Source organism: Entelurus aequoreus, linkage group LG12 (genome assembly GCF_033978785.1).
Source record: "Entelurus aequoreus isolate RoL-2023_Sb linkage group LG12, RoL_Eaeq_v1.1, whole genome shotgun sequence".
In the NCBI taxonomy this organism is placed as follows: Eukaryota; Metazoa; Chordata; class Actinopteri; order Syngnathiformes; family Syngnathidae; genus Entelurus; species Entelurus aequoreus.
Genome location: NC_084742.1, coordinates 64098347 through 64118236, shown reverse-complemented (window position 1 = coordinate 64118236; position 19890 = coordinate 64098347). Strand labels below are relative to the sequence as shown.

Genomic DNA, 19890 nt, shown 5'->3' with positions numbered 1-19890 from the left:
ATATATATATATATATATATATATATATATATATATATATATATATATATATATATATATATATATATATATATATATATATATATATATATATATATATATATATATATATATATATATATATATGTATATATTTGTGTATATTATATTATAATATATATTATTATTATTATATATATTATATTCTTATAGTATATATATATATATATATTCATATATATATATATATGTATATATTTGTGTATATTATATTATAATATATATTATTATTATATATATTATATTATTATAGTATATATTTCTATATATATAAATATTACTATTATATATATTATTTGTAATATTATTATATAATATATATAATATGTATATTATACATATATATATATATATATATATATATATATATATATATATATATATATATATATATATATATATATATATATATATATATATATATATATGTATAATATATATACATAAATATATATTATATAAATTATTTAATATTATAAGCGGGACAAACTTCACACGGGTCAATTACTGTTAGTTCATCTTAGGTTGCCATAGTGATGATTAAACATTTCCAAAATGATTGTGAGAAATGTTTTTAAAAGGTCTGGTGCATTTTGACTGTTGTTTTAGAGAGACACACACACACACACACACACACACACACACACACACACACACACACACACACACACACACACACACACACACACACACACACACACACACTGCAGCATACCTGCAGCACTGAGTTGACATCTGTCAGATAATCACGGGGAGAATGTAGCCAGCGCTCCGTGTTTATAGATGACTATCTGCTGTTTACTCAGGACTCATCTCATCAGTGGAGGGCAGCACGCCGCTCGACTCGGCCCAGACACACACACACACACACACACATACACACACACACATTCTCTGAGTCAGCCACCCGAAACAGGGCGACAAGCAGAGACGGACAAGCGTGCGGACGTCTGAGTCAAGGCGAAGGTATGCCGCCATCCTGATGATTAACTATGGCGTAAACCTTGAGACACGGCGTGGGCCGCCTGACGTGTCACACGCGCACACACACACACACACACACCGTCAGGAATCGGTGTTATCCAGCACGTCCCGACTCGCCCTCTTCCTCATTCCTGGTGAGAAAGAAGTGCGGTGGCGGCGTGTTGAGGGATGTTCACGTACGATTCCCACAAATAATGACTTATGCTCAAGTGCAGCAGAGACATTAAATAACACTTTGACACATTTTATACATTAAACACGCTTAAAGCAGTCCAATGTACAACAGGTCTGGATTAGACTTGTACAATATACCGGTACTAGTATAGTACCGCCATACTAATGAATCATATTCGGTACTATACCGCCTCTAAAAAGTCCCGGTCCACCACCACCCGCCTCCCTGTCGTCCTCAAGTCGTGACATTGCTGGTTTTACGAGCAGAGGAGCATGTTCGGCAGCGCACACACACACAGAGTACTTACAAGCAGACACAGTGTGTAGACAGAAAAGGGAGAACGGTCGCATTTTGGTGTAAAAAGTCAAGATAAAGGTGAAGTTATAACCCTGAAACACCCTCAGGAAGAGGTGCTTTAAGACAGCGGCTAACATCCGTCCACAGTCTTCAGTGTTGTAGCTACTTCTAAATCACTAATCTTTGTCTCCATGGCGATAAATAAAGTACATTTCTTACAGGTACCATTATCACTGGAGGACGAGGAATAGCTAAACATGCTTCACTACACACCGTAGGAGGATACAATAGCTCACCGGCGTCACAATGTAAACAAACGCCATGGGTGTGTCAGGCTTGTCCCTGACAGTTTGGTCAAGTTTTAGTTTTTTCTGTGTTTGTTTTGGTCCAGTTTCCTGTTTGTCTCTCTGAGTGCTGTCCCTTCAGCTGTGGCTGATTGGCACCTGGCCACACCTGGTGTCTATCAGCCAGCTGCTATTTGAACCTGCCTTCTCCTCCAGTCAGTGCTGGATTATTGTCATTCCTACTTGTCGATGTCAGTGTAGCTGTAAGCTATATATTGTAGATGTTTGTAGCTTGCTGTCTTTTTGTTCCTCGTCTTCCTGTTCCTGTTTTCCTGGCATCCTGTTTCCTGTTCCTAGTTCCTGGTTTGTGTTATTTTATGAACATTAAATCATGTTTTCTCGCACAATGCCTGCCGCCTTCTCTGCATCTTGGGGTTCGTCACCTACACACCCTGACAGGGTGGCTCTACACCTGACGTCCACTGTAATGATACCAAGTACAGGAGCGTATCTAGTCGATACTACTATGATTAGATCGATATTGTTTAGCATCACAGAATTTTTTTTATTAATACTATGTTTATAAACTCAGTAAATAAGTCCCTGGACACGAGGACTTAAATTATGACCAATGTACGATCCTGTAACTACTTGGTATCGGATCGATACCTGAATGTGTGGTATCATCCAAAACTAATGTCAAGTATCAAAGAAGAGAAGAATAAGTGATTATTACATTTTAACAGAAGTATAGATAGAACATGTTGAAACTGAAAATAAGCAGATATTAACAGTAAATGAACAAGTAGATTAATTAGTTGACAAAATGATAGGTTGATAAATGACACAATATGTTACTGCATAGACTAATTAGGAGTAGAGATGTCCGATAATATCAGCTGATAAATGCTTTAAAATGTAATATTGTAAATTATCGGTATCGTTTTTTTAATTATCGTATCGTTTTTTTTATTTTTATTTTTTAATTTTTAATTAAATCAACATAAAAAACACAAGATACACTTACAATTAGTGCACCAACCCAAACAACCTCCCTCCCCCATTCACACAAAAGGGTTGTTTCTTTCTGTTATTAATATTCTGGTTCCTACATTATATATCAATATATATCAATACAGTCTGCAAGGGATACAGTCCGTAAGCACACACGATTGTGCGTGCTGCTGCTCCACTAATAGTACTAACCTTTAACAGTTAATTTGACTAATTTTCATTAATTACTAGTTTCTATGTAACTGTTTTTATATTGTTTTACTTTATTTTTTATTCAAGAAAATGTTTGAAATGTATTTATCTTATTTTACTATTATTTTCACCATACCTGGTTGTCCAAATTAGGCATAATAATGTGTTAATTCCACGACTGTATATATCGATATCGGTTGATATCGGTATCGGTAATTAACAGTTGGACAATATCGGAATATCGGATATTGGCAAAAAGCCATTATCGGACATCCCTAATTAGGAGTCTTTGTTTGTTTACTTACTACTAAAAGACAAGTTGGTTGGTATGTTCACTATTTTATTTAAGGACTAAATTACAATAATAAACATATGTTTCCTGTACACTAAGATTTTTTTGTTCAAATAAAGACAATAATGCCATTTTTTTATTTAAAAAAAGTATTGAAAAGTATCGAAATACATTTTGGTAGCGGTACCAAAATATTGGTATCGGGACAAACCCTACCCCCTAGTGGCTGTGAATGGCAGGGGCTGTGACATCATCACCTTTCTAACCATGACCTTTCACCTTCTTGCTCAGCATTCACACACGCAGCAAGAAAATGAGGTGTCTAATCCCTTTTTAATGAAATGTCGTGTGTGTGTGTGTGTCTTACGCTTGCAGGAGTCGGGGGCGTTGTGCGCTCGCCGGGGGTCCCTGTAGAAGCCCGCCTTGCAGCTCTGACACTGGCGCCCCTCGGTGTTGTGCAGACAGTCGCACACGCCGCCGCTGCGCTGGCCAGACTCCCGCCACGCCGACCAATCGAAGCGGCAGCTGCGAGCGTGCCCGTTACACTTGCACCCTGGGACACGAGAACAACGACGAGGTCACATGACGACTGCCTTCCACTCTAAATCCAGCATACCCGCCCAGGTCTCCCAGTCAAAAAACATTGACTGTGGCTGTAGGCAACCTCATGATGTACTTGTTCTTGCCTCCACCAGCTGTATGGTCAGCGTTATCTCGCTCTGTATGCGCTGTAAAATGTTGCTGTACTTACATGCCGTCCTCTTGACAGGCCTCGCGCTTGTGCAGCCTACCAATATGGCCGCCGCGCACATGCAAATGAAGTTAAAATGAACGGTCTATTTTAATTTGGTTATCATTTGAAAGTGGTATAGTTGTCACTGTACAACACAGCAGCAGCAACACAACCAATGTTGGAATAGCGCTAGAAGCTAACCTTTTTTTTTTTTTTTTTTTTTTTAAATCATACCAGATTTTCGGTATATTAAATGTAATTTTTTGTTTCGACTGTCATCTGCAGAAGAGTACAAGAAGACCGCACATGACAGTCAAAACAAAAAAATGCATCTAATATACCGAAAATATGGTCTGATTACAAGAAGAAGAAGAAAGAAAAAGAAAAAAGTTTAGCTTCATTTTTATTTTTATTTTATTTTTTTAACCAATTTGAAAAATACTGTTGATTTTAATATCATTTGAAAGCGGTATAGTTGTCACTGTACAACACAGCAGCAGCAACACAACCAATGTTGGAATAGCGCTAAGAAGCTAACCTTCTTTTTTTTTTTTTTTCAAAATGTTTTTCTAATCAGACCGTTTTCAAATACTTTCAAATGATATTAAAATTAACAGTATTTTTTTAATTGGTTAAAAAAAAAAAAAAGGAAAAAAAAAAGAAAAAAAAGAAGCTAACCTTTTTTTTTAATTCTTGTAATCAGACCATATTTTCGATATATTAGATGGAATTTGTTGTTTCGACTGTCATGTGCAAGAAGACTGCAGATGACAGTCGAAACAGAAAAATCCATCCAATATAACGAAAATATGGTCTGATTACAAGAAGAAGAAAAAAAGAAAAAAGAAAAAAAAGGTTAGTGTTTATTTTTATTTTTTTTAACCAATTAAAAAAATACTGTTAATTTTAATATCATTTGAAAGTATTTGAAAGCGGTACAGTTGTCACTGTACAACACAGCAGCAGCAACACAACTAATGTTGGAATAGCGCTAAGAAGCTAACTTTTTTTCTTTTTTTCTTATTTTCTTGTAATCAGACCATATTTTCGGTATATTAGATGGATTATTTTGTTTCGACTGTCTTCTTGCACATGACAGTCGAAACAACAAATTCCATCTAACATACCGAAAATATGGTCTGATTACAAGAATAAAAAAAAAAAAAGGTTAGCTTCTTTTTTTTCCCCTTTTTTTTTTTTAACCAATTAAAAAAATACTGTTAATTTTAATATCATTTGAAAGTATTTGAAAACGGTCTGATTACAAGAACATTTTGAAAAAAAAAAAGAAAAGAAGGTTAGCTTCTTAGCGCTATTCCAACATTGGTTGTGTTGCTGCTGCTGTGTTGTACAGTGACAACTATACCCCTTTCAAATACTTTCAAATGATATTAAAATTAACAGTATTTTTTAAATTGGTTAAAAAAATAAAAAAAAATAAAAATGGAGCTAAACTTTTTTCTTTTATTTTTTCTTCTTCTTCTTGTAATCAGACCATATTTTCGGTATATTAGATGCATTTTTTTGTTTTGACTGTCATGTGCGGTCTTCTGGCACTCTTCTGCAGATGACAGTCGAAACAAAAAATTCCATCTAATATACCGAAAATCTGGTATTATTTGAAAAAAAAAAAAAAAAGGTTAGCTTTTAAGCGCTATTACAACATTGGTTGTGTTGCTGCTGCTGTGTTGTACGGTGACAACTATACCGCTTTCAAATACTTTCAAATGATATTAAAATTAACAGTATTTTTTTAATTGGTTAAAAAAAACTAACCTTTTTTTTTTTTTTTTTTTTTTGGAATCAGACCATATTTTCGGTATATTAGAATGAATTTGTTGTTTCGACTGTCATGTGCAAGAAGACTGCAGATGACAGTCGAAACAAAAAATTCCATCTAATATACGGAAAATATGGTCTGATTACAAGAAAAAAATAAAATAAAAAAAAATAAAAAAAAGCTAGCTTCTTAGCGCTATTACAACATTGGTTGTGTTGCTGCTGCTGTGTTTTACAGTGACAACTATACCGCTTTCAAATACTTTCAATATATATTATCCTTGGGCAGGACACTTCACCCTTGCCCCCGGTGCCGCTCACACCGGTGAATGAATGTTGAATGAATGATAGGTGGTGGTCGGAGGGGCCGTAGGCGCAAATTGGCAGCCACGCTTCCGTCAGTCTACCCCAGGGCAGCTGTGGCTACGAAAGTAGCTTACCACCACCAGGTGTGAATGAATGATGGGTTTTTAACATGTAAAGCGACTTTGGGTACTTAGAAAAGCGCTATATAAATCCCAGGTATTATTATTATTATTATATTAAAATTAACAGTATTTTTTTTTTTGGTTAAAAAAAAAAAAAAAAAAAAAAAGAGACTAACTTTTTTTCTTCTTCTTGTAATCAGAACATATTTTCGGTATATTAGATGGAATTTGTTGTTTCGACTGTCATGTGCAAGAAGACTGCAGATGACAGTCGTAACAAAAAATTCCATCTAATATACCGAAAATCTGGTACGATTACAGGAAAATTTTGAAAAAAAAAAAAAAAAATAGGTTAGCTTCTTTGTACTATTACAACATTGGTTGTGTTGCTGCTGCAGTGTTGTACAGTGACATTTATACCGCTTTCAAATACTTTCAAATGATATTAAAATTAACAGTACTTTTTTTTAATTGGTTAAAAAAAAAAAAAAAAAAAGCTTAACTTTTTTTTTTTCCTTTCTTGTAATCAGACCATATTTTCGGTATATTAGATGAAATTTGTTGTTTCGACTGTCATGTGCAAGAAGACTGCAGATGAGTCGAAACAAAAAATTCCATCTAATATACCGAAAATATGGTCTGATTACAATAAAAAATAAAAAATAAAAAAAAATAGCTAGCTTCTTAGCGCTATTAAAACATTGGTTGTGTTGCTGCTGCTGTGTTGTACAGTGACAACTATACCATTTTCAAATACTTTCAAATGATATTAAAATGAACAGTATTTTTTTAATTGGTTAAAAAAAAAAAAAAAAAAAAAAATGGAGCTAAACTTTTTTCTTTTTCTTTTTTCTTCTTCTTCTTGTAATCAGACCATATTTTCGGTATATTAGATGCATTTTTTTGTTTTGACTGTCATGTGCGGTCTTCTGGCACTCTTCTGCAGATGACAGTCGAAACAAAAAATTCCATCTAATATACCGAAAATATGGTATTATTTGAAAAAAAAAAAGGTTAGCTTTTAAGCGCTATTACAACATTGGTTGTGTTGCTGCTGCTGTGTTGTACAGTGACAACTATACCGCTTTCAAATACTTTCAAATGATAATAAAATTAACAGTATTTTTTTAATTGGTTAAAAAAACCAAAAAAAAACTTTTTTTTTTTGGAATCAGACCATATTTTCGGTATATTAGATGGAATTTGTTGTTTCGACTGTCATGTGCAAGAAGACTGCAGATGACAGTCGAAACAAAAAATTCCATCTAATATACTGAAAATATGGTCTGATTACAAGAAAAAAATAAAATAAAAATAAATGAAAAAAAGATAGCTTCTTAGCGCTATTACAAGATTGGTTGTGTTGCTGCTGCTGTGTTTTACAGTGACAACTATACCGCTTTCAAATACTTTCAATATATATTAAAATTAACAGTATTTTTTTTTTTGGTTAAAAAAAAAAAAAAGAAAAAAAAAAAAAAAGAGACTAACTTTTTTTCTTCATCTTGTAATCAGAACATATTTTCTGTATATTAGAAGGAATTTGTTGTTTCGACTGTCATGTGCAAGAAGACTGCAGATGACAGTCGTAACAAAAAATTCCATCTAATATACCGAAAATCTGGTACGATTACGGGAAAATTTTGAAAAAATTAAAAAAAAAAAAAGGTTAGCTTCTTTGTACTATTACAACATTGGTTGTGTTGCTGCTGCAGTGTTGTACAGTGACATTTATACCGCTTTCAAATACTTTCAAATTATATTAAAATTAACAGTACTTTTTTTTAATTGGTTAAAAAAAAAGAAAAAAAAAAAGCTTAACCTTTTTTTTTTTTTTCCTTTCTTGTAATCAGACCATATTTTCGGTATATTAGATGAAATTTGTTGTTTCGACTGTCATGTGCAAGAAGACTGCAGATGAGTCGAAACAAAAAATTCCATCTAATATACCGAAAATATGGTCTTATTACAATCAAAAATAAATAAATAAATAAATAGCTAGCTTCTTAGCACTATTAAAACATTGGTTGTGTTGCTGCTGCAGTGTTGTACAGTGACAACTATATATATATATATATATACCATTTTCAAATACTTTCAAATGATATTAAAATGAACAGTATTTTTTTAATTGGTTGAAAAAAATAAAAATAAAAGAAGTTTACCTTCTTTTTTTTCTTTTTCTTGTAATCAGACCATATTTTCGGTATATTAGATGGAATTCTTTGTTTCGACTGCCATGTGCAGTCTTCTTGCACTCTTCTGCAGATGACAGTCGAAACAAAAAATTCCATCTAATACACCGAAAATCTGGTATGATTTGAAAAAAAAAATAAAAAAAAATAAAAAAAGGTTAGCTTCTTAGCGCTATTCCAACATTGGTTGTGTTGCTGCTGCTGTGTTGTACAGTGACAACTATACCGCTTTCAAATACTTTCAAATGATAACCAATTAAAAAAATACTGTTAATTTGAATAGGTGCATGTGTGCGGCGGCCATATTGGTAGGCTCCACAAAGGCCCGTCAAGAGGCCGGCGGTCCAGCCTGTGGTCTGCTTTTGTCCCCGCGTTACATAACAACATGCACAGGCGGCGTACTCGGCACACACTCACTGCGGCACTCGTGCGGCGCCCCCGTCAGGCCGTCGGCGGGCTGCCAGGGTCGGTCGTGGTAGAGCGGGGCGCAGCGCTCGCAGTGCTCGCCGGCCGTGTTGTGTCTGCACACACACTTCCCGTGGACCTGCCGCACATCAGACGAGGTCGTTAGTGACGCGCTTGACAAGTCTTCTCCAGGGAACATCCTCGCCGTCTGGCCCCTGTATGTGTGTGTGTGTGTGTGTGTGTGTGTGTGTGCATGAGAAGAGTGCAAGTATGCAGCACTGAGAGCACAATAACAATCTCCTTGTCATTCCTGAAAGCTGGAATGCTATGTATGCTGGATAATGATTGAATGGGGGGCTGGGGGGGGGGGCAAGGCATCTGAGGAAGCTCTTTATTTGTTTGCGTTACAGCGTGATATGTGGGACACACAGTTACACAACACACACACACACAACACACACACCCACAGATGGACGCTACATGTGAACAAAAAGTATGTTTGCTAAACTTCAACATTGTTTCCCACGGTGTGTGTGTGTGTGTGTGTACTTGTATTTCTACCCTTCTTGAGACATCAACAAGGAAAAGTACCTTCCATATGAGAACAAGTTAGGACCGAAATCATGGTCCCAATACACGGAAAACCATTGCATCTAATAGAGGGCCAAATACTAGAGTCCGTGAACATTGCTCCAAAGTCAGGATTTTTGATTTTTTTGATTTAATGTGCACACAAAAGTATACATTGACAGGTGCAAAGGCAGCAATATACACAATATTGCCAAAAGTGTTTGGCCACCTGCCTTGACTCACATATGAACTTGAAGTGCCATCCCATTCCTAACCCATAGGGTTCAATATTTAAGTTGAAAAGTTAAAGTACCAAGATTGTCACACACACACTAGGTGTGGCGAAATTAGTCTCTGCATTTGACCCATCACCCTTGATCACCCCCCTGGGAGGTGAGGGGAGCAGTGAGCAGCAGCGGTGGCCGCGCCCGGGAATCTTTTTTTGGGTGATTTAACCCCCAATTCCAACCCTTGATGCTGAGTGCCAAGCAGGGAGGTAATGGCTCCCATTTTTATAGTCTTTGGTATGACTCGGCCGGGATTTGAACTCACAACTAGAGATGTCCGATAATATCGGCCTGCCGATATTATCGGCCGATAAATGCTTTAAAATGTAATATCGGGAATTATCGGTATCGTTTTTTTTTTTATTATCGTTATCGTTTTTTTTGTGTTTTTTTTTAATTAAATCAACATAAAAAACACAAGATACATTTACAATAAAACCTCCATCCCCCATCCACAGTCATTCACACAAAAGGGTTGTTTCTTTCTGTTTTTAATATTCTGGTTCCTACATTATATATCAATATATATCAATACAGTGTGCAAGGGATACAGTCCGTAAGCACACATGATTGTGCGTGCTGCTGCTCCACTAATAGTACTAACCTTTAACAGTTAATTTTACTCATCTTCATTAATTACTAGTTTCTATGTAACTGTTTTTATATTGTTTTACTTTCTTTTTTATTCAAGAAAATGTTTTTAATTTATTTACCTTATTTTAATTTTTTTTCTTTTTTTAAAAAGGACCTTATCTTCACCATACCTGGTTGTCCAAATTAGGCATAATAATGTGTTAATTCCACGACTGTATATATCGGTATCGGTTGATATCGGTATCGGTAATTAAGAGTTGGACAATATCGGAATATCGGATATCGGCAAAAAAGCCATTATCGAACATCCCTACTCACAACCTACCCATCTCAGGGCGGACACTCTAACCACACGGCCACTGAATAGGTTAATATGATGTGGGTTCACCTTTTGCAGCTATTACAGCTTCAACTCTTCTGGGAAGGGCTGTCCACAATGTTGCGGTGTGTGTATTTAGGAATTTCCCACCATTCTTCCAAAAGCGCATTGGTGAGGCCACACACTGATGTTGGTGGAGAAGGCCTGGCTCTCAGTCTCCGTTCTAATTCATCCCCAAAGGTGTTCTATCGGGTTCAGGTCAGGACTCTGTGCAGGCCAGTCAAGTTCATCCACACCAGACTCTGTCATCCGTGTCTTTATGGCCCTTGCTTTGTGCACTGGTGCACAGTCATGATGAAAGAGGAAGGGGCCCCGCTCCAAACTGTTCCCACAAGGTTGGGAGCATGGAATTGTCCAACATGTTTTGGTATCATGGAGCATGCAAAGTTCCTTTCACTGCAACTAAAGGGCCAAGCCCAACTCTTGAAAGACAACCCCACACCATAATTCCTCCTCCACCAAATTTCACACCCGAATTGTACCGTTCTCCTGGCAACCTCCAAACCCAGAATATTTAGGAGCGAGGAAATTTCACGACTGGATTTGTTGCACAGGTGGCATCCTATGACAGTTCCATGCTGGAAATCACTGAGAGCGGCCCATTCTTTCACAAATGTTTGTAGAAACAGTCTCCATGCCTAAGTGCTGGATTTTATACACCTGTGGCCGGGCCAAGTGATTAGGACACCATCATTTGGATGGGTGGCCAAATACTTTTGGCAATATAGTGTATGATGAAACAAGACGGCAGCTAAAGAAGGACTTCCCTGCAGATGATCTGTACGACTTCCGGTGCTGACCTAAGACAACCCGCGTCCCATATGTGACCATAGGATGAACAAATACACTACGCTACTAAGACTATAGTGGCCATTAACAGTTAGCTTCTACAGCTGAGTTGCCCAAAGTGCGGCACAGGGGCCATCTGTGGTCCCGGACTCGTTTGTCGTCGGCCTTAAGCACATTACAAGACACAAAAAATAGAGATCTCATTTGCACCCCTGGTGGGGAAATCTATCAAAATGACGGTGGGTCCAAAAAGGAGGGATTTTTAAAATTGACTGTGTGTTGGTTTTAAAGGCCTACTGAAATGAATTTTTTTTAATTTAAACGGGGATAGCAGATCCATTCTATGTGTCATACTTGATCATTTTGCGATATTGCCATATTTTTGCTGAAAGGATTTAGTAGAGAACATCGACGATAAAGTTCGCAACTTTTGGTCGCTGATAAAAAAAAAAGCCTTGCCTGTACTGGAAGTAGCGTGACGTCGCAGGTTGAAAGGCTCCTCACATTTCCCCATTGTTTACACCAGCAGCGAGAGCGATTCGGACCGAGAAAGCGACGATTACCCCATTAATTTGAGCCAGGATGAAAGATTTGTGGATGAGGAAAGTGAGAGTGAAGGATTAGAGTGCAGTGCAGGACGTATCTTTTTTCGCTCTGACCGTAACTTAGGTACAAGCTGGCTCATTGGATTCCACACTTTCTCCTTTTTCTAATGTGGATCACGGATTTGTATTTTAAACCACCTCGGATACTATATCCTCTTGAAAATGAGAGTCGAGAACGCGAAATGGACATTCACAGTGACTTTTATCTCCACGACAATACATCGGTGAAGCACTTTAGCTATGGAGCTAATGTGATAGCATCGTGCTTAAATGCAGATAGAAACAAAAGAAATAAACCCCTGACTGGAAGGATGGACAGAAGATCAACAATACTATTATCAGGAGACACCGAACCGAACACTGGACCTGTAACCACACGGTTAATGCTGTGCCGCCTGTCGAAGCCTAGCAATGCTGTTGCTAACGACGCCATTGAAGCTAACTTAGCTACGGGACCTCGTCAGAGCTATGATAAAAACATTAGCGCTCCACCTACGCCAGCCAGCCCTCATCTGCTCATCAACACCCGTGCTCACCTGCGTTCCAGCGATCGACGGCGCGACGAAGGACTTCACCCGATCATCGATGCGGTCGGCGGCTAGCGTCGGATAGCGCGTCTGCTATCCAAGTCAAAGTCCTCCTGGTTGTGTTGCTGCAGCCAGCCGCTAATACACCGCTAAACCACCTACAACTTTCTTCTTTGCAGTCTTCATTGTTCATTAAACAAATTGCAAAAGATTCACCAACACAGATGTCCAGAATACTGTGGAATTTTGCGATGAAAACAGAGCTTTTTGTATTGGATACAATGTGTCCGAATACTTCCGCTTCAACCATCGACGTCACGCGCATACGTCATCATACATAGACGTTTTCAACCGGAAGTTTCACGGGAAATTTAAAATGTCACTTTATAAGTTAACCCGGCCGTATTGGCATGTGTTGCAATGTTAAGATTTCATCATTGATATATAAACTATCAGACTGCGTGGTCGCTAGTAGTGGCTTTCAGGAGGCCTTTAAAAGTGCAACATATGAAATAACAAGTGTGTGTAAAAATGTGTGGTGCTCCCCCTCTGGTCAACATATGTAATAACAAGTGTGTGTAAGAAATTGAAATGAGCCCCCTTTGGCCAAAATTAATTATAAAAAATAAATAAATATGTATATAGAGACATACTGTAACAACTTGAAGTAAATAATGAAGATTAAAAACCAATTACAAACAAAAAATTAAAATAAAATAAATACATTCACTTAAAACTGACCTTTTTTTATATTTGCATAGTATGTATATATTATTAATGTTGTAAATACACATCTTTATATATCTAGAAAGGCTGGTCCTAAAGAGGTAGGCATTTTTCGGAGGTCTCAAGAAGGTGACAAATACAAGAATTTGTGTGAGAGTGTGTGTGTGTGTGTGTGTGTGTGTGTGTGTGTGTGATGTGTCACTGCCTTGATCCGAACACGTGATCCAACGTGTCCTCTGTCTGAACTGACCCCAGAGCAAGACACACACACACACACACACACACACACACACACACACACACACACACACACACACACACACACACACACACACACACACACACACACACACACACACACACACAGCAATTTTGCTCTCATACGCTTCATTTATTTTCCCGAAGAAAAGGTTGTGTCGTCTTATATTTGATGTCGTAGAGCAGTGCTCCTCAAACTTTTGTCTCCAAGTCCCACCATAATGACCAACATTGAAATACAGTACACAGTAAGCCTAAATATTCATCAAAAACAACTATATTTAATCTTTTTGGCCACTATAACATTACACACAGTTTGAACAGTAACACTGAGTTTTACAATATTGAATTTAAGGGGAACTGCACTTTTTTTTTTTTTTTTTGCATATCATTCACAATCATTATGACAGACAAATACACACATTTCATTTTTTTTTGGTATTTTAAATATGATTAAAAAACGCTTACGACTTTTATATACACATTACAATTCTATATATAATGTAGAAACAGACACCTTCATGACAATATGTAATATGTTCAATATACACACTGCAAGTATATATATAATGTAGTAACAGACACCTTCATAACAATATGTAATATGTACAATATACACACTGCAAGTATATATATAATGTAGTAACAGACACCTTCATAACAATATGTAATATGTACAATATACACACTGCAAGTATATATATAATGTAGTAACAGACACCTTCATGACAATATGTATTATGTTCAATATACACACTGCAAGTATATATATAATGTAGTAACAGACACCTTCATAACAATATGTAATATGTACAATACACACACTGCAAGTATATGTATAATGTAGTAACAGACACCTTCATAACAATATGTAATATGTACAATATACACACTGCAAGTATATATATAATGTAGTAACAGACACCTTCATAATAATATGTAATATGTACAATATACACACTGCAAGTATATATATAATGTAGTAACATACGCCTTCATAACAATATGTAATATGTTCAATATACACAATGCAAGTATATATATAATGTAGTAACAGACACCTTCATAACAATATGTAATATGTACAATACACACACTGCAAGTAAATGTATAATGTAGTAACAGACACCTTCATAACAATATGTTTTTTGTTCAATATACACAACGCAAGTATATATATAATGTAGTAACAAACACCTTCATAATATGTAATATGTACAATATACACACTGCAAGTATATATACACTGGATATTGTAGTAACAGACACCTTATTAACAATATGTAATATGTTCAATATATACACTGCAAGTATATATATAATGTAGTAACAGACACCTCCATAACAATATGTAATATGTACAATACACACACTGCAAGTATATGTATAATGTAGTAACAGACACCTTCATAACAATATGTTTTTTGTTCAATATACACAATGCAAGTATATATATAATGTAGTAACAGACACCTTCATAACAATATGTAATATGTACAATATACAACACTACAAGTATATATATAATGTAGTAACAGACACCTTCATAACAATATGTAATATGTACAATATACACACTGCAAGTATATATATATAATGTAGTAACAGACACCTTCATAACAATATGTAATATGTACAGTATACACATTACAAGTCTATATATAATGTAGTAACAAACACCTTCATAACAATATGTAATATGTACAATATACACACTGCAAGTATATATATGATATAGTAACAGACACCTTCATAACAATATGAAATATGTACAATATACACACTGCAAGTATATATACAACGTAGTAACAAATACCTTCATAAAAATATGTAATATGTTCAATATTTACCGTATTTTGGTCAATTTAAGCAACACCGGAACTTCTTTCCTCTTTGAATTTATTTCCGTTTCCATAGCAACACACTTCCTACTCCCGGCAACAACTGTGTGTTCCTACTTCCGGAAACAAACCTGAGTGTGTTGGAATCATGGCAGACTTGGTAACAAGACAACAGAGACGACTATTTTTGGACAAATATTCACAACCTTATCTTTTTGAAGCCGAGTACATGGAGGAGGAAGTAATAGTTTGAATTTTTCCCATATAAGGGCATCGAAAAAGACGTGTGTCTTATATCTAAGTCAATAAACTAATTCAATGTTTGGATATCAAAACAATATATGTGGCATATTGCAAACAATTGTGGGGTATTTTCTAAAAAAGGTGACTTAAACAGGGATTTTAGCAGCATTTAATTGTGTGTCTGTGCGTGTGTGTGCGCGCGTGTGTTTGCATGTGTGTGTGTGTGTGCAGTAGCTATTCAGGGACATCATTCTGATGTGTGTTAGCATTGTGGCTAACTAACAGACGATGTAATCACCCTCGACCGCAGGCGCTACTGTGTGTGTTGAGGCGGGGGGTTTGCACAAGAGTCTGGACTGTAATGACTTCATGGCACACACACACACACACACACACACACACACACACACACACACACACACACACACACACACACACACACACACACACACACACACACACACACACACACTACAAGAAGCCAAGCATCCCGCTTGTGAGGCATGCACGCTACACAGGATATTACTTTGTGTTTCGTTCATTTCCGGAGATTTAGCCTGGCCATAACGACCACCTTCGCAGGCTTAGTGCTAAAGCTAAAGCTAAAGCTAAAGCTAACTCTAACCTTTGACCTCCACCCTCCTCTTGAAACACCCTCCGTATTAACGCGAGCTTAATTAATGTGGGCAAAGAGAAGTTACTTTGCTGTCTTGTTTGGGTTTATACTCCAGCAGTTACATAACAACATTGTGTGCGTGCCTGTGTGTGTGTGTGTGTGTGTGTGTGTGTGTGTGTGTGTGTGCCCTCGCCAGGTGTTCTCAGGACACGCCACAGAGATTTACTGTTCAAACCTTGGCGGCTGCACAAATATTTACCGTCAATACTGTTCCTCCGAAGAATCTCTGCAGCAGCGAGCAGCAATAACATCGCTATTATTATTATTATTATTATTGTTGTTCTTACTCTGGTTGCCGTGCCGACGAAACCTCCCAATCCCGCGATGTTTTCCGGAAGGATTTCGCCACGCTCAGCAAAAAGGCCGCTTGGAATTTCTTGGCGTGAAAAGACGTCCAGTCGCCGGCAGCATTAAAATCATCAATCATTTTGTCTGCGCCGATCGCTTTGATTATTGCAAATCAATAACGTTTGTCTTTCCATAGTTCTTGTTTTTACTCGGCAAAGAACCCAACGTGTCCTTTTAGGTAGGAGTTGAGAATGTAGAGTAAATAGAATAGAATAGAGTTTTATTGTCATTATTACAGTGAACAGGTTCAAATAACAACGAAATTGGAGCACATCCCCTAAGGCAGTGTTTTTCAACCACTGTGCCGCGGTGAGATACAGTCTGGTGTGCCGTGGGAAATGACCTAATTTCAACCATTTGGGTTAAAAATCTTTTTTGCAAACCAGTAATTATAGTCTGCAAAAAATGTGTTGTTTTCAAGTGTCGGTGCTGTCTAGAGCTCAGCAGAGTAACCGTGTAATACTCTTCCATATCAGTAGGTGGCAGCCGGTAGCTAATTGCTTTGTAGATGTCGGAAACAGCGGGAGGCAGCGTGCAGGTAAAAAGGTAACTAATGCTTAAACCAAAAATAAATAAAAAGGTGAGTGCCCCTAAGAAAAGGCATTGAAGCTTAGGGAAGGCTATGCAGAACGAAACTAAAACTGAACTGGCTACAAAGTAAACAAAAACAGAATGCTGGACGACAGCAAAGACTTACTGTGGAGCAGAGACGGCGTCCACAAAGTACGTCCGAACATGACGTGACAATCAACAATGTCCACGCAAAGAAGGATAAAAACAACGGAAATATTCTTGATTGCTAAAACAAAAGCAGATGCGGGAAATATCGCTCAAAGGAAGACATGAAACTGCTACAGGAAAATACCGAAAAAAGAGAAAAAGCCACCAAAATAGGAGCGCAAGACAAGAAGTAAAACACTACACACAGGAAAACAGCAAAAAACTCCAAATAAGTCAGGGTGTGATGTGACAGGTGGTGAGAGTACACCTACTTTGAGACAAGAGCTATAGTGATGCATGCTTGGTTATGCTTTAAAGGCCTACTGAAAGCCACTACTAGCGACCACGCAGTCTGATAGTTTATATATCAATGATGAAATCTTAACATTGCAACACATGCCAATACGGCCGGGTTAACTTATAAAGTGACATTTTAAATTTCCTGCTAAACTTCCGGTTGAAAACGTCTATGTATGATGACGTATGCGTGTGACGTCGATGGTTGAAACGGAAGTATTCGGACACATTGTATCCAATACAAAAAGCTCTGTTTTCATCGCAAAATTCCACAGTATTCTGGACATCTGTGTTGGTGAATCTTTTGCAATTTGTTTAATGAACAATGGAGACTGCAAAGAAGAAAGCTGTAGATGGGATCGGTGTATTAGCGGCTGGCTGCAGCAACACAACCAGGAGGACTTTGACTTGGATAGCAGACGCGCTATCCGACGCTAGCCGCCGACCGCATCGATGATCGCGTGAAGTCCTTCGTCGCTCCGTCGATCGCTGGAACGCAGGTGAGCACGGGTGTTGATGAGCAGATGAGGGCTGGCGTAGGTGGATAGCTAATGTTTTTAGCACAGCTCTGTGAGGTAACGTAGCTAAGTTAGCTTCAATGGCGTCGTTAGCAACAGCATTGTTAAGCTTCACCAGGCTGGAAAGCATTAACCGTGTAGTTACATGTCCATGGTTTAATAGTATTGTTGATCTTCTGTCTATCCTTCCAGTCAGGGGTTTATTTCTTTTGTTTCTATATGCAGTTAAGCCCGATGCTATCACGTTAGCTCCGTAGCTAAAGTGCTTCACCGATGTATTGTCATGGAGATAAAAGTCACTGTTAATGTCCATTTCGCGTTCTCGACTGTCATTTTCAAGAGGATATAGTATCCGAGGTGGTTTAAAATACAAATCTGTGATCCACAATAGAAAAATGAGGGAGTGTGGAATCCAATGAGCCAGCTTGTACCTAAGTTACGGTCAGAGCGAAAAAAAGATACGTCCTGCACTGCACTCTAGTCCTTCACTCTCACGTTCCTCATCCACGAATCTTTCATCCTGGCTCAAATTAATGGGGTAATCGTCGCTTTCTCTGTCCGAATCGCTCTCGCTGCTGGTGTAAACAATGGGGAAATGTGAGGAGCCTTTCAACCTGCGACGTCACGCTACTTCCGGTACAGGCAAGGCTTTTTTATTAGCGACCAAAAGTTGTGAACTTTATCGTCGATGTTCTCTACTAAATCCTTTCAGTAAAAATATGGCAATATCGCGAAATGATCAAGTATGACACAGAATGGATCTGCTATCCCCGTTTAAATAAAAAAAATGTCAGTTCAGTAGGCCTTTAAAGTCATATCCAACAATTGCGACAACGACTTTTTACTGTCAACTGAGTTTCATTTTTTAATGATTTCTGCTGGTGGTGTGCCTCCGCATTTTTGTGCCTTGGCTCAAAAAACGTTGAAAATCACTGCCCTAAGGTGCATACACAATAATTTAGTTATATAAATAGTAAAAAAAAGATAAAAAAGAAGATATGTATCTATATATAAGTATATATCCACACACATGCATATATCCATACATATGCATATATATATATACTTATACACATATAACATTATTGCACATTATAGTCCGAAAAAATAAAAAGACATGGCACATGCACATTTTATTTGCTACTTCATATTTTTAACAAGAGCGAGCACCATTATTAATAGTGCAGTATACAACAGACCTGGGTAAAATAGGGCATGCGGGCCACATGCGGCCCATTGAGATTTTCAATCCGGCCCGCCGGACATTCGACATATTTATTCTAGACCCTTAACATCAAAACTGTATTTGCCATTTTTTAGCATCACAAAATCTTCTTTCTTTTAAAAAAAAATTTATATTATGTTTACAAACTCAGGAAATACGTCCCTGGACACATGAGGACTTTGAATATGACCAATGTATGATCCTGTAACTACTTGGTATCGGATCGATACCTAAATGTATGGTATCATCCAAAACTAATGTAAAGTATCAGACAAGAGAAGAACAAGTGATTATTACATTTTATCCCTAACCCTAACCCTAAACTCTTTCTAACCCTAACCCCAACCCCAACCCTAACCCTAACCTTAACCCTAACCCCAAACCTAACCCTAACCCTAACCCCAAAGCCTAAACCTAACCCTAACCTTAACCCTAACCCCAAACCTAACCCTAACCTTAACCCTAACCCC

At 37.3% G+C, this 19890-nt stretch overlaps 1 protein-coding gene across 3 annotated transcripts in view; it reads right to left on the bottom strand.

The window, feature by feature from the left end:
• Positions 1 to 19890, bottom strand: part of ntn4 (netrin 4) — an 82736-nt gene that overhangs the window by 11524 nt on the left and 51322 nt on the right. For all 3 annotated transcript variants that reach the window (XM_062066415.1, XM_062066416.1, XM_062066417.1), the window contains 2 exons: positions 8830 to 8956; positions 3645 to 3830 (listed from right to left, as the gene is read on the bottom strand). In XM_062066415.1, coding sequence (XP_061922399.1) covers positions 3645 to 3830; positions 8830 to 8956 — 313 coding nt within the window. The remainder of the gene's footprint in view (positions 1 to 3644; positions 3831 to 8829; positions 8957 to 19890) is intronic.